This window comes from Talpa occidentalis, unplaced genomic scaffold (assembly GCF_014898055.3).
Source record: "Talpa occidentalis isolate TD23 unplaced genomic scaffold, MPIMG_talOcc4v2.1 talOcc4.15, whole genome shotgun sequence".
Lineage (NCBI taxonomy): Eukaryota > Metazoa > Chordata > Mammalia > Eulipotyphla > Talpidae > Talpa > Talpa occidentalis.
This window is the reverse complement of record NW_023601543.1, coordinates 42,330,404-42,342,997: the sequence shown is the minus strand read 5'-3', so window position 1 is coordinate 42,342,997 and position 12,594 is coordinate 42,330,404. Positions and strand designations below refer to the sequence as shown.

The following is a 12,594-nucleotide window of genomic DNA, read 5'->3' as shown; positions in this document are numbered from 1 at the left end:
GTACCTTTGTAGTAGACTGTTTGAAGGGTCTTACCCCATGTTTGGTTCATTAATCTACAGCATGAGAGCGGAAATGCAAATAGCCAAATATTTGAATACCTGTCTTTAAGCTTAGGACTTAATGGGAATATAAAATAGCATTTATATCCTGAAGGAATTTATAATCTGGTCAAGAAGAATGTATATAATGAAAAACTTAGGCGCACATAAATTAGAATAGTGCAGGGTAGTGTGTCCTGATTTAATACAAATTTAAAACACTGCAAAGATTTAGGCTTCAGGGTGGCAAATTCACTTTTATCCCCCAGACAATATATGGATGTCTACATACAGAAAAAAATTAAAATCTTTATGCCATAAATAAATTCTATCCCTTTAGCCTAGTATTTCCTGCTTCCTTTTATTACCTTTTTATGTCTAAAACCTCTAGCAATAGGGCCTCCATGGTGGCACAGGTGTTAAAGTCTCAGTGTTATCAAGCTATTGCCAGCCACTATGGCTTGAGTTCGATCCCAGGCCAGGGAACTAACCCACATGGTGCAGCAGACCTCTCCTGTCTTGCCCCCTTCTCCCCTCAGCAGTGTATTTCAGGTAATCCACCTGTTCTGCTCTCTACTCTTGTCTCTGGTGAATCCTCATCCTTTGCACCTCTGGCCTACACCCCAATTCTTGTATGCATAAATAAATAAAAATGTATCTTGAAAAAACCTCTAGCAATATAAAAGTCAAAATGGGGTACATAATGAGAAGATTCCTCCCCTAGCTCCCAATTTTCTGCCTTAGAAGGAACAGTCTAAGGCTAATTTCCTTTAGTTTAGAGCTACTGAATGCATAGAAAAAGCACATCTATGTGTATATATACATATCAATATATTTAAAGTATACATGGTGCTATGTTATATATACTGTTCTGTGCCTGCTTTATTTTTTCTTTCCTACCACTTGAGTAATTCCCCTTCATTCTGGATTCCTTAGACTATAGAGTATATTGTATCTTCCATCTTCTGCCCCTGCCATCTATATTTCTATATTCATGATCAAAGACTTTTTTTCCTCCTTGAAAAGGGAACAACCTGGGACAATTATGTCCTTACACCACTCATCATCAGTAGATCTTTGAAATTTCACCTAGAAGTTAGGGGACAATGGGCCTCCCTTGTGGCGCAGGCGGTTGAGCGCCACACTGTGAAGCTGTCCGCAGTCTCTGCAACGTGGGTTCAACCCCGGCAGGCCGATGAGAATCCCACATGGCGAAGCAGACCTCTCCTGTCTCATGCGCTGCTCCCCTCAGCAGTGTATTTCAGTCATTCTGCCTGTTCTGTTCCCCACTCTGTCTCTGGTGAATCCTCTCACCCGCCCGCGCATCTGGCCTGTACCCCTGTTCTTATATAAATCAATCTAAAAAAAAAAAAGCTAGGGGACAAGAGCCTGCTTTAAGTTATAGTTGAAGCTAGATAAACCAGTCTTTATCTGAAACCACCCAAGAATTGACCTAGTACATGAATGAACAGCTTTTAATCTCAATTATATGTATGGCATCACACCAAAGATGTTACTTTAACAGATTTAAATCTGTATTCTTTACATCATCTTTCATTTTTGTACAATGTATGATTTCCCATGAAATTCCCACCACCAATTCACCCCTGCACCATCACCATAGTCCCTTATCCTGATCCCTCTCCCTCCCCCTTCCCTATAGACTGTCTCTGGTTTATGGTTGCCTGTTGATTTTGATTTTTACCTTATTATAGTTATTTTTTTCCCTGATCCCTTATTTGGTTCCTCTACATTCCTCCTATAAGTGAAACCATCCGATATTTTTCTTTTAATTTCTGGCTTATTTCGCTGAGCATAATCCCTTCCAGCTCCATCCATGTTGCTGCGAATGGCATGAGTTTATCTTTTTTGATTGCTGAATAGTATTCCAATGGTATATATATATACACATACACCACATCTTAATCCAGTCATCTATTTTTGGGCATTTGTAAACCTGCATTCTTTCACTCATTAGGCTTCACTATCTTGAGTCACATGCTGGTTCCAAATAAAAGCAAGTGATTCCCTGATTTACGATTAGTTCATCCATTTAATCTTTATTGCTGTTTGGGCCTCAGAATTACCAGGACTTGTTCATCTTTCTTGAATCTCAAGTCAATAATGAAAGGTAAAGGATGAGTTCAATTTTTTATTAAGAATCTTGGAACAAACACATTAGTAAGTCCTTAGAGATATATATATAGCATTTTACAATTTTGAAAGTTTTCACATATACCAATTATACCCTCACAACATCCTTGTGAAGTAGGCAGAGTTGGTATTATTTTTCTATTACTAGTGAGTACAAGGCTCAGAGGTGAAGTAAGGTCACACAGTTGGTAGATGAAGCTAGAACTACAACCTACGTGCTGCCTCCCTGAGAACATTCAAGTAATGATATCCTATGCTGTATAATGAACACTTATCTCCTATGATGATCAGATCTATTTATAAGTTCAATATCACCTTTTCCTAACAACCCAAAACAGTGAAAGTGTGATGAGACATTTCTTTCCTGTTATTGGACTATATCTCTGTCTCTGATGTATTTAAGCACCATCCTAAGATGAAACTTGAAGGTTTGAGGATCCTTGTCTATAAGTTCAAAATTATGATATGAAAATATATTTTAGAAAATTCTGCAAAAGTATTCCTATGTTGAATGTTACTTACTTAAAAAATCACAAATCTGTTTGTATTTTAAAACTTTGCAGTCTTTCCCAATAAGGTGTTTAGATGTACATAGATGGAAAACAGGGAAAGGGCTTTAGCAATATTCCAACATTACTGGGAAACTTAGGCAGAATGTATGAGTGTACTTAAATGCAAGTCACTTAACACTAATTTGTTTTCCTTACTGGCTGCCCAGAGAAAGGAAAAACATTAGAAAAACTTTCAGAATTGATCCCAGCTTATGTGTGACATCCTCAGATGATCTGATTTATATCAATAGGAGGGTACAAGCAGTAGTGGTCAAAGCATATGTGAATGTGATAAAAATGAAGAAAAGACTTGCTCTTCAGTGGTTTTGCCTAGGTCCAGTGTAAACATACTTATCAAGGCAGACTTTAAGCGTATGGCATTTTCTATGTTAAATTTATAAATGTGAAATAGGGTGCAGTTACAAACCTGGGATATAAGACAAACTGAATGTAACTGACCCAAAAACTACCTGTTAGAGTAAAGCTTAACGGGCATAAAAGGCAAGGGATGAAACCCAACTGTTCTGATATAGAGAAAAACAAACAAATGCCATTACAGTGAATCAGTACAGGCATTTTTAAAGCAGGCTTTAAAGATATGAAGATGACACTGGGTTGTATGATCAGGAATGACACATTTTTTTAAATTATTATTTTGGCATTTTAAGTGCAATGGGGAAAAACTTCAGCCTGTGGGGAGGTGCAGAAAATGAGTGGGATCTTGACATGGAATTGAGTAGGAGGGAAATTAAGGGAATACCAAAAAACAACTTAAATATATTCACAATGGATTTGGAATCCCTCCAAGTCTGTCTTCTCCAAAAATGTTTCCTTAATTTGAAAGATTTGGTCCAAAAAGTTGGTGGCAATAAAAGTGACTATTTCACCTTAAAAATTATTTAAATATAGTTTAAGAAATGCTGTTAAAGGTTAGTCCACTGCTGAGACTGTAGAAACTGAATCTTAGGTGCTACTATTAGTGACACATGGCAGGAAACTGTTTCCAAAAATAGAATTGCCACAGTAGGACTCAACAGTTAGTGAAACTATTACAAAAGAAATACTTTTTGTACTTGAAGCCTAATGAAAAAACATTGGTACCCTTAATTAAGAAATCTAAGAATTTTAACCATCAAGAAAAATACTGCAGCTACATTTACCATTTCTAAAATAAAACGAGAGGATCTAGAATGTTCTTACTCAGTATACAAGGCTCAAAACCAACTACACATTTGAAATGCATCAATACTAGACTATATTCCTTACATAGTATCATTATCGTCGTCATCTTCGTGTTTTCTCTTCAATGGGTTTAATTCATTGGTTGAGTTCTGTGATGAAACCATGTTGGTGGTAATAAGAATATTTTTGGGCCCAATCATGGAAGGATTAATCAGAACATTTTGAACTGCAGTTGTTGCAGGAACTGTAAATAGAGGAGCAAATATCCCAAACTATGAATTAGCCAGAATCAAAAACATAGTAAGTAGGCAATAAAACTGAATGCAATGCTAATAAATTCAACAGCATGAAGTGCAGCTATATCACAGAAGAAACTCAGGTAATTTATACTGCATTAAGAGTTGAATTAAATTTTTTAACACCTTTAATGTACTTAATACCTGGTATACAGGTAAAGAAGTTCTGTTTTTTCCTAATTTACCTATTACCACTTAATAGGTTAATTATGGAAGCAGTGCATTGGATTCATCATAAAACATACTAAAGGCATATGTTTAAGACCATGAATCATGCTTCCCTTATGGCCAGTATTTTATGTAAGTTATTTGTAGTTAGGTTTCAGAAGATGGGAAACCAAATGTATTAATAAAGTATGCTATTACTTATCCCAGCTTTATATGTATGCTTCCATGAAGTGAGTAAAGATAGAATTCTCATGTGGTGCACATTAGATTGTATGATTTTCTTGAGCTTAACCCTAAATGCTTTTCCTGAAGAGGACTTAGATCTATGGACACTCATTTTAATTCAGTATTCTTTGAGAATCTGCTGATCACACTGAACACTCCCCCCTCTCTATGAAAATGTTGCATACATATATAAAATTTCATAATTTTAGACTTTTTGTGAAGAGAACCTTTTTGCAGCATTACTGTCACCATCCCATTATAACACTTTTAACTCTTGCTGTAGGAAAATAAATTCTATGATGGCAAATTATCCACAAAAATTAAATTTCAAGCAATATTTTAAAGGAACCACTTATCCTCCCTCCGCGCCCCCGCCCCCCACCAGCCAATCACATTACCTGATTTGACAGGTGTGGACTGAGAAGGTGGAATCTGCACTGTAAATCTTTGGCTTGTCACTGACACTGGAGTTGCAGCTTTATTTGCGACAGACACCGTTTGTGGGGTCGCTGTAGTTACAGTTGACAAACCACGAAACCATGTTATAGTTAGATGACTTTTATAGGTTTATATTCTGCATTAGTTAGTTTACTAGAGAATACCCTTCAAATTAAGGGAACTAATGAAAGGTAGAAAAAAATGTGAAGAGAAAAATAACTTCAAAACTTTCCAAGCTCAATAGTTTAGATGATAAAAATTCAGGACAGTGTAAAGGATGTAGACTCTTGAGCCTATTTGCTTTAGTTTGATTCAGGCTTTATCACCTACTAGCTGAGTGTCAGTGGGGACATTACTGAAATTTTTTTGTTCCTTGTTTCATCATCTGTTACATGGGGATAACTAATTTTATGAGTCTTACGAGAATTAAAACAATCTGTAAAGCTCTTCAAACAGTGCCTGGCATTGTTTTAGCTATGTGAAGTTGAGTAAATTAGCAGAATGAAGGCTCAAGTTTTAGGTGGCACTTTTAATCTCTAACACTTGCTGAGAATCAGAAGATGTCTATTATGCCATGAAGCTAAATCAACATGCATTGGACAGAATAGTCTATGAAATACACCCTTGGGGCCCCCAATGTATCATTCCTTTTCTATATTCAGAGACTTTTTTAAGCAGAAAGGGCTTTTGGAGATAACCTAGTTTAACACCCATTCCCTCGCTCCCCCCCATCTAAATTCTACCTATTGTTCCAAGGTACAACTCAAAATATCACCTCATTTTATAAAACTTTCCTTGATTTTCTCAGTAATTGTCTGCCTCTGTCCCTTAACACATCATAGCAGTCTTAGTATCTTATCTCAGTCACTAAATTATAAGCCTTGGCTGACATTTTTTTTATCCTTGTGAGCATATGGCTTTTGTACATTGCTCCTAATAGGCACTAAGAAATGTTTGCTTAATGACTGAATTTTTCAAGGCTCAAGACTTCATAGCTTTCCCAAAAATACATTTATGGAAATGTGTCTGTTCTCCCAGTTTTTCCTTTGGGAATGGAGGCTTTCCATGCATCCCATTCCCTGGAGCCAACAGTCTACTCAGGGAAAGTTGCTGAAAAAAACTATCTTTTCTAGGTACAAAGGAGAGGAAAGCCTAAACAGGGGAGGAAAGCTAAAATTCCTCAGTTCTAGTGCTATTTCTTTTTTACGTAGAACTGGGTTGTAGGCCAGAGGTGTGGGGGTGGGGGTGAGGATTCACAAGAGACAGAGTGGGGAGCAGAATAGGTGGATTTACTGAAAATACATTCCAAGGGGAGCAGCAGGCGAGACAGGAGAGGTCTGCTGAGCCATGTGGGTTAGCTCCCTGGCTGGGAAACAAACTCAGGCCTTAGTGGTGATAGCACTGAGACTTAACCCCTAGGCCACCAGGGAGGCCCCCTAGTGTTACTTCTCTCAAACCCAGAAAAGTTGAAGTTAAGAGACTTTACTCTTAACATATTTTCATCCGTAGGTAAGTTTTCTCATCTATTTAAAAGGAGCTGTCCAAAGAGTTTGGTGAAGCTTAATGAAGCAATGTAAGTATTTTGTCAAAAGAAAACCAAAGGTAGGGTTTTCTTGGTCACAACCATAAGGAACCATTTACATTTAAATAGGTATGGAACTTAGGCTTTAAAACTGAACAGAGCCTCTGCTCCTCCCTGCATGTCCCTCAGACACCATGGTGAAGGTCAGAGTGAAGGGATTTGGCCAGATTAAAAGGGCTGCTTCTAACTCTGGAAAAGAGGATACTGTTGCCATCACTGCCCCTTCAATTGAACTCAACTACATGGTCTACATGTTCCAGTATGATTCCATCCATGGCAAGTTCAATGGCACAGTCAAGGCTGAGAATGGGAAGCTTGTCACCAACAGGAAGTCCCATCTCCATTTTCCAGGAACGAGATCCTGCCAACGTCAAGTGGGGTAATGCTGGTGCTGAATGTTATAGAGTCTACTGGTGTCTTCATTACCTTGGAAAAGGCTGGGGCCAAACCCGTCATCATCTCTGCCCCTTTCTGTTGATGCCCCCATGGTTGTGGTGGGTGTGAACCATAAGAAGTATGACGACTCTCTCAAGGTTGTCAGCAATGCCTCCTTTACCACTAACTGCTTGGCCCCACGGCCAACGTCATCCATCATGGAAGGACTAACGACCACAGGCCATCCCATTACTCCCTCTAAGACTATGGATGACCAATCTGGGAACCTACTGTAGCGTGATGGCTCATGACATCATCCCTGCTTTTACTGGCACTGCGAAGGCTGTGGGCAAGGTCATCCCTGAGCTGAATGAGAAGTCAACTTGCATGGCCTTCCATGTTCCTACCCCCAACGTGTTGGGTGTAGCTCTAACCTGCTGCTTGGAGAAAGCTGCCAAATATGATGACATCAAGAAGGCAGTAAAACAGGTGTTACAGTGCCCCCTTAAGGGCATCCTGGCCTATAGTGACGACCAGGTTGTCTCCTGTGATTTTTAACAGTGATACCCACTCCTCCACCTTTGATGCTAGGGCTGGCGTTGCCCTCAATGATTACTTTGTCAGGCTCATTTCCTGGCATGACAATGAATTTGGCTACAGCAACGAGATGGTGGACCTCATGGTCCACATGGCGTCCAAAAAAGTAAGAACCCCAAGGACCACCAGTTCCAGCAAGAATATAAGAGGAAAGAGGCACCTTCAGCTGCTGGGCAGTCCTTTCCCTACTCATTCAAACACAAGTCCTGACCTGTCATAGTTCCATCCCTGACTCCCTGGAGAAGGGGAGGGGCTTGGGAAACCTTGTTTTGTCATGTGCCATCAATAAAGTACACTGTAACCAGACAAAATAATAGTATATGCATAGGTATTACGCTTTGTAAAATTCATTTCAAACTTTTTAAAAGTTTATTTAAAACTACATCTTTAATAGTTTTTAGCAGTTCCCTCCTTCTAGATTTTAAAAATCGCTAAAACATTTACAATAAATGCCAAACTAGGAATAAAAATCACAACTGATAGTGAAAATTGGTTAAGCTGTCAAAACGCGTAACTGTTTACCACAGCCTACAGTTTTTAAACAATTCATACTCAAGTATTATGAATCCACAGAAAAAGTATATGATCAAAAAGTTGCAAATTACATATGCAAATTTATTTTTTTTTTAAGATTTATCTTTTTATGCATACAAGAGCTGGCGTACAGGCCAGAGATGCAGGGGAGTGAGAGGATTCACCAGAGACAGAGTGGGTAAAAGAACAGGCAGACTGACTGAAATACACTGCTGAGGGGAGCAGTGGGCGAGACAGGCGAGGTCTGCTTCGCCATGTGGGTTTCTCCCTGGCCGGCCGGGGATTGAACTCGTTCTGCAGAGGCTGCGGATTGCTTCATAGTGTGGTGCTTAACCCCTGAACCACCAGGGAGGCCCATACATATGTAAATTTCTATCCAGAAGGTCACATGCAGGTAATTATGAGTGTATAATACTATACCAGACTGGATTTAAAATACTGAAATGTAAATTCACTTTCTGAGAATTCTATGAAGAGATTGTCTACATACCTCAAAAATCAAATGCTGCTTACACTAGGGCTATATAACACCTGTAGGACTTAATTTATTAGCAATATGAGCTGAGAAATCAATACTGGTCGAAGCGGAGGGGATTTTTTTTTTAACATACTTTGATAATGAAAGAAGTCCAGCAGGAACTAGAATGAAAAAAATCAGGAAATCTAAATTTGTTATTTTTGTTTTCCTTATTTAAACAATAGCATTAGAAAGAAACAAATAATGGTTTCTAAATATTATTTTCCATTTAAAAAGATACAGCAGATTTGAAGAAATAGCTGATTCTGTGACTTGGGTAAGGAAAAAATATGATGAGCTTAGGACATCTTATGCCAGCAAGTAAGAAACACTCAAAGGATGATGGAGACTTGTCAAATCAGACACAGGAGACAGCCTGAAGGGGCTTGCACTGGCCAATATAGGACTATCAAGAACTACTTTAGGAGAATTTTTTTTTTTTTTGTGGGACCCTCACCGGTGGCTGGGGAACGAACTGTGCTGCAGAGGCTGCGGGCAGCCTCGCAGCCCAGTGCTCAACCACTGCGCCACCAGGGGAGGCCCTATCAGTACTACTTTAAATTTTTTTTTTTCCATTGATACTCTTAAGCTTTTTGTACATTTAAAACTTTTCCTTTTCTCTGCATTTTCTTGCCAGTTTACTCAGAAATTAATTTCTGATAAATAAGTAGGCTATTGCCAGGTGGCAACTTTATTTGTACAACAGGCAAAAGCAACAATATTGTGCAATGTCCAATTTTATACTCATTTGTGACCAGATATGTCTGTGGCTTTCTCATTTTGAAATCTGATAAAACATGTTTTTAATAATTTTATTAGATATGTAAATATATCAATGGCAACACATAAATGGGAATTTGATTCACCTTTTAATTTGGAATACAGTTCAAGATCAAGTGCTACATAAGGTACTTCTTAGTTAGGCAGAAAAGCCATTTTCCCCTTCTTACCTATAGTAGGAGTGGTAGGTCTGCTACTAACAGCACCAACACTTAACCTTGGAACTAGTCTTCCCTGGTTAGGTCCCTAGGGGATTTAAAAAACAAATTAGATTCAATGTTATAATTGGACATCAGGAATGAAATTAGGATTGTTGATGTGAATTATTTTTTTAAAGATTTATTTATGCATACAAGAACCAGAGTAGAGGCCAGAGGTGGGATGGGGGGTGAGAGGATTCACTAGAGACAGAGTGGGGAGCAGAACAGGCAGACTGACTGAAATACACTGCTGAGGGGAGCAGCGGGCGAAACAGGAGAGGTCTGCTGCACCATGTGGGTCACTTCCCTGGCTGGGGATTGAACTTGTGCTGCAGTAGCTGCAGATTGCGTCATAGTGCTGACGTTTAACCCCCTGTGCCACCAGGGAGGCCCCTGATGTGAATTATTAATGGATAATCCATGGCAAGACAGTCAGCATTCTCCCCACCACCAGTTTTATTAAAAAAATGTTGACATACATCATTGTATAAGTTTATGGTATATAGCATAAACTGATTCATATCTATTGTGAAATGATTACCACAATAGGGTCAGTTAACATCTATCTGCTCATCTAGATACAATTATATCAGTGTTCTAAAGCCAACATTTAAACTAAGGTTTTCACAAACAACTACATCTATCTATATAAACATGAATATGAATATATATATTCTATATAGTATTTAAGGTTAAGGTAAAGTCTTATTTGGGGATCGCAGGTAATTGCCTTATGATTTTTTAATCTTAACAAGTCAATATCTTGACCCAAAAAGAAGTAAACCCTTTTATAATTTCAGACAATAAAGGCAGCACAATGTGGGGAGAACTTTTATAGTGGTGGGAGAAACTTAGGTGCTATTTCAGAAACAAGTCCAATTCCTGATAGTATATAACTTACTCTGTTATTGAACTTCACTAAAAAACTATGGTATAGTGGAAGAACAGGGAATTGTAAAACCTGAGAATTGGCCCTAGCTTTGACACTAATATCGTAAAGGAGTTCTGATTCAGTTTCCTGATGTGAAATATAAGTGGTGGTTAGATGAACATTATTTGGCTCTAAAAACCTCTGATCTCATATTTTATATTTTAACATATTAGATAATTGGAGACATGATTATTTTCAAGGTAATAAATTAAAAAATCCTATTAAATCATCTTAGCCTTTAATCTACCACACTATAATGAATCTGTTTTGTATAAATTTCCCTAAAACATCTCACCTTTTTAAAAAGTGAAGCTGAATAAAATTCTTACCTTTTTAATTAAGGACTTCAGCCTATAGTTTGGAGCTGTTAAGCAGTATCTGTCAGGTGGCAGTCTGGGTCCTGCATATGGCTTAATCAGTGGTAAAGGGGTTTGATTTTTTTGCCTTGCAATATCCAGTAAAAACTAAAAAAACAAAAAAACAAAAAAAAAACACTATAACTACAATTGAAAAAAACTATAAGTAAAATGAACTTCAAATAAAAGTTTGCTCACATCTCTTGGGGGAGGAGAGGTAAAAGATTGGTCAGCACGACACTGGATGGCCAGTCTCACATCATCTGCATCAACATTAGGTTTCTTGGCATGGCTTGAATAAATTTTTGCATCATCCAGAATTGTAGTCACATATCCTTTAAAGACAAAATGTTTTTTACTTTAAAAATATGAAAACAGCTTAATATTAGTGGACAATTTTCTTAATGAAAGGTTTCACTGATTTCTAGAAAGTTTATGAATTCTGGTTCTAATATTTAATTGTCCTATCTATGAGATTAATTTTAAACATATGACAGTAATATTACTACTGGTCCTCTAGCTTGAGCTTCTTTTTACTGTTTTAGGCTAAATTCTATATTAACTGTTATAGTAATGTGGTTGAAAATGTTCTTAATGATCGTTTCATATTTACAAGTTAGGCAAATTTTTGGTGTTTTGTTAACTTACGGAAAGCAAATTCCAACATTTGATTTATAACCCTTGGTTCGTACTCTGTAATTCCCATATCCTTCAGGATCTGTGCCATCACCTGTGGATTCAAATAAAAACACCAGATGTGTAATCTAGGTGTTGGAAATCAAGACTCCACCGAAGGCAGTATTTATATTTATGATACAAGGTCCTCTTCTGTGTTCCAAACTCCTATTCATCCTTTCCCTCCCAAGATAGTGTCAGATCACACCAAGTCCAGTTTAACCTTCTTTGCTGAAAATTTTTAAATTTTTTTGGCGGGGTGGAGGCAAAGAGAAGAAAAAGGCCGGGTAGGCTTTTCCAGCAGATGTCAGGGAGGCTACCGCTGGCTGTCATTTTCGGACGTGGGGCTAGGGGAAGCTAGCATCAGAACCCGGCACGTAAGTCAGGGCGCTCAGACTGGGAGAGAAGAGGAGGCCCGGAAGACAAAGCCCGACGGCTGGCCTGCGCACTCGGGGCGGCTGGCAGCCTCCCTCTGGCGGGGTTGTTGGGGTGGCGGGAGGGCGCCCCAGGGGCCAGGACACCCCCGTCTCCCACTTCTCCCGGCCGCCTGCAGAGCTGAAGCAGGCATGCCAGCCCACCCTCAGGCCCTACTTGGGTCTCCCTCCCAAGTCCCTGGCTGCGCGGAGCTGCGCGCCCCGCCTCTCACCCTTCACACTTACCAACGCATCTCTCGGAGCGCTCTTGGGAGGCGCCATCTTACCCGACTCCATGTTATCTTGCGACTCTTCATCCGGGGAGAGAGGGCAGCTCTAGGGCTCCGCGCTCAGGCTCCACCCCTGCGGGGTGCGAAGGCGGGGCTACTGCACCGGCCCCTCCAGCCGCCGCTTGGCCGCAGCTCCCCAGCTAGGTGGCGGCGGAGGGCGGCAGGGTAGCCAGCAGGGAGCTGGGCAGCACTCGAACGGGCTAAGAACCTCGTCTTCCCACAGCCGTTCTCCCGAAAAGAGCATCAAGTGGGCCACCGTCGTCTTTCCTGGGAGGCCCTTTCACACCTCCT

At 39.5% G+C, this 12,594-nt stretch overlaps 1 protein-coding gene and 1 pseudogene across 1 annotated transcript; one reads left to right on the top strand and one right to left on the bottom strand.

Annotated features, from left to right (window-relative positions):
• Positions 1-1,961: 1,961 nt before the first annotated feature.
• TAF9B (TATA-box binding protein associated factor 9b) lies at positions 1,962-12,378 on the bottom strand. Its single transcript, XM_037512231.2, has 7 exons — positions 12,260-12,378; positions 11,574-11,655; positions 11,124-11,260; positions 10,899-11,033; positions 9,609-9,684; positions 5,014-5,124; positions 1,962-4,170 (listed from the first exon to the last, which is right to left on the bottom strand). The coding sequence occupies exons 1-7, from the start codon at positions 12,308-12,310 to the stop codon at positions 4,007-4,009; spliced, it is 756 nt and encodes a 251-aa protein (XP_037368128.1). The 5' UTR covers positions 12,311-12,378; the 3' UTR covers positions 1,962-4,006.
• LOC119246052 (glyceraldehyde-3-phosphate dehydrogenase-like) lies at positions 6,608-7,934 on the top strand (annotated as a pseudogene).
• Positions 12,379-12,594: the final 216 nt, after the last annotated feature.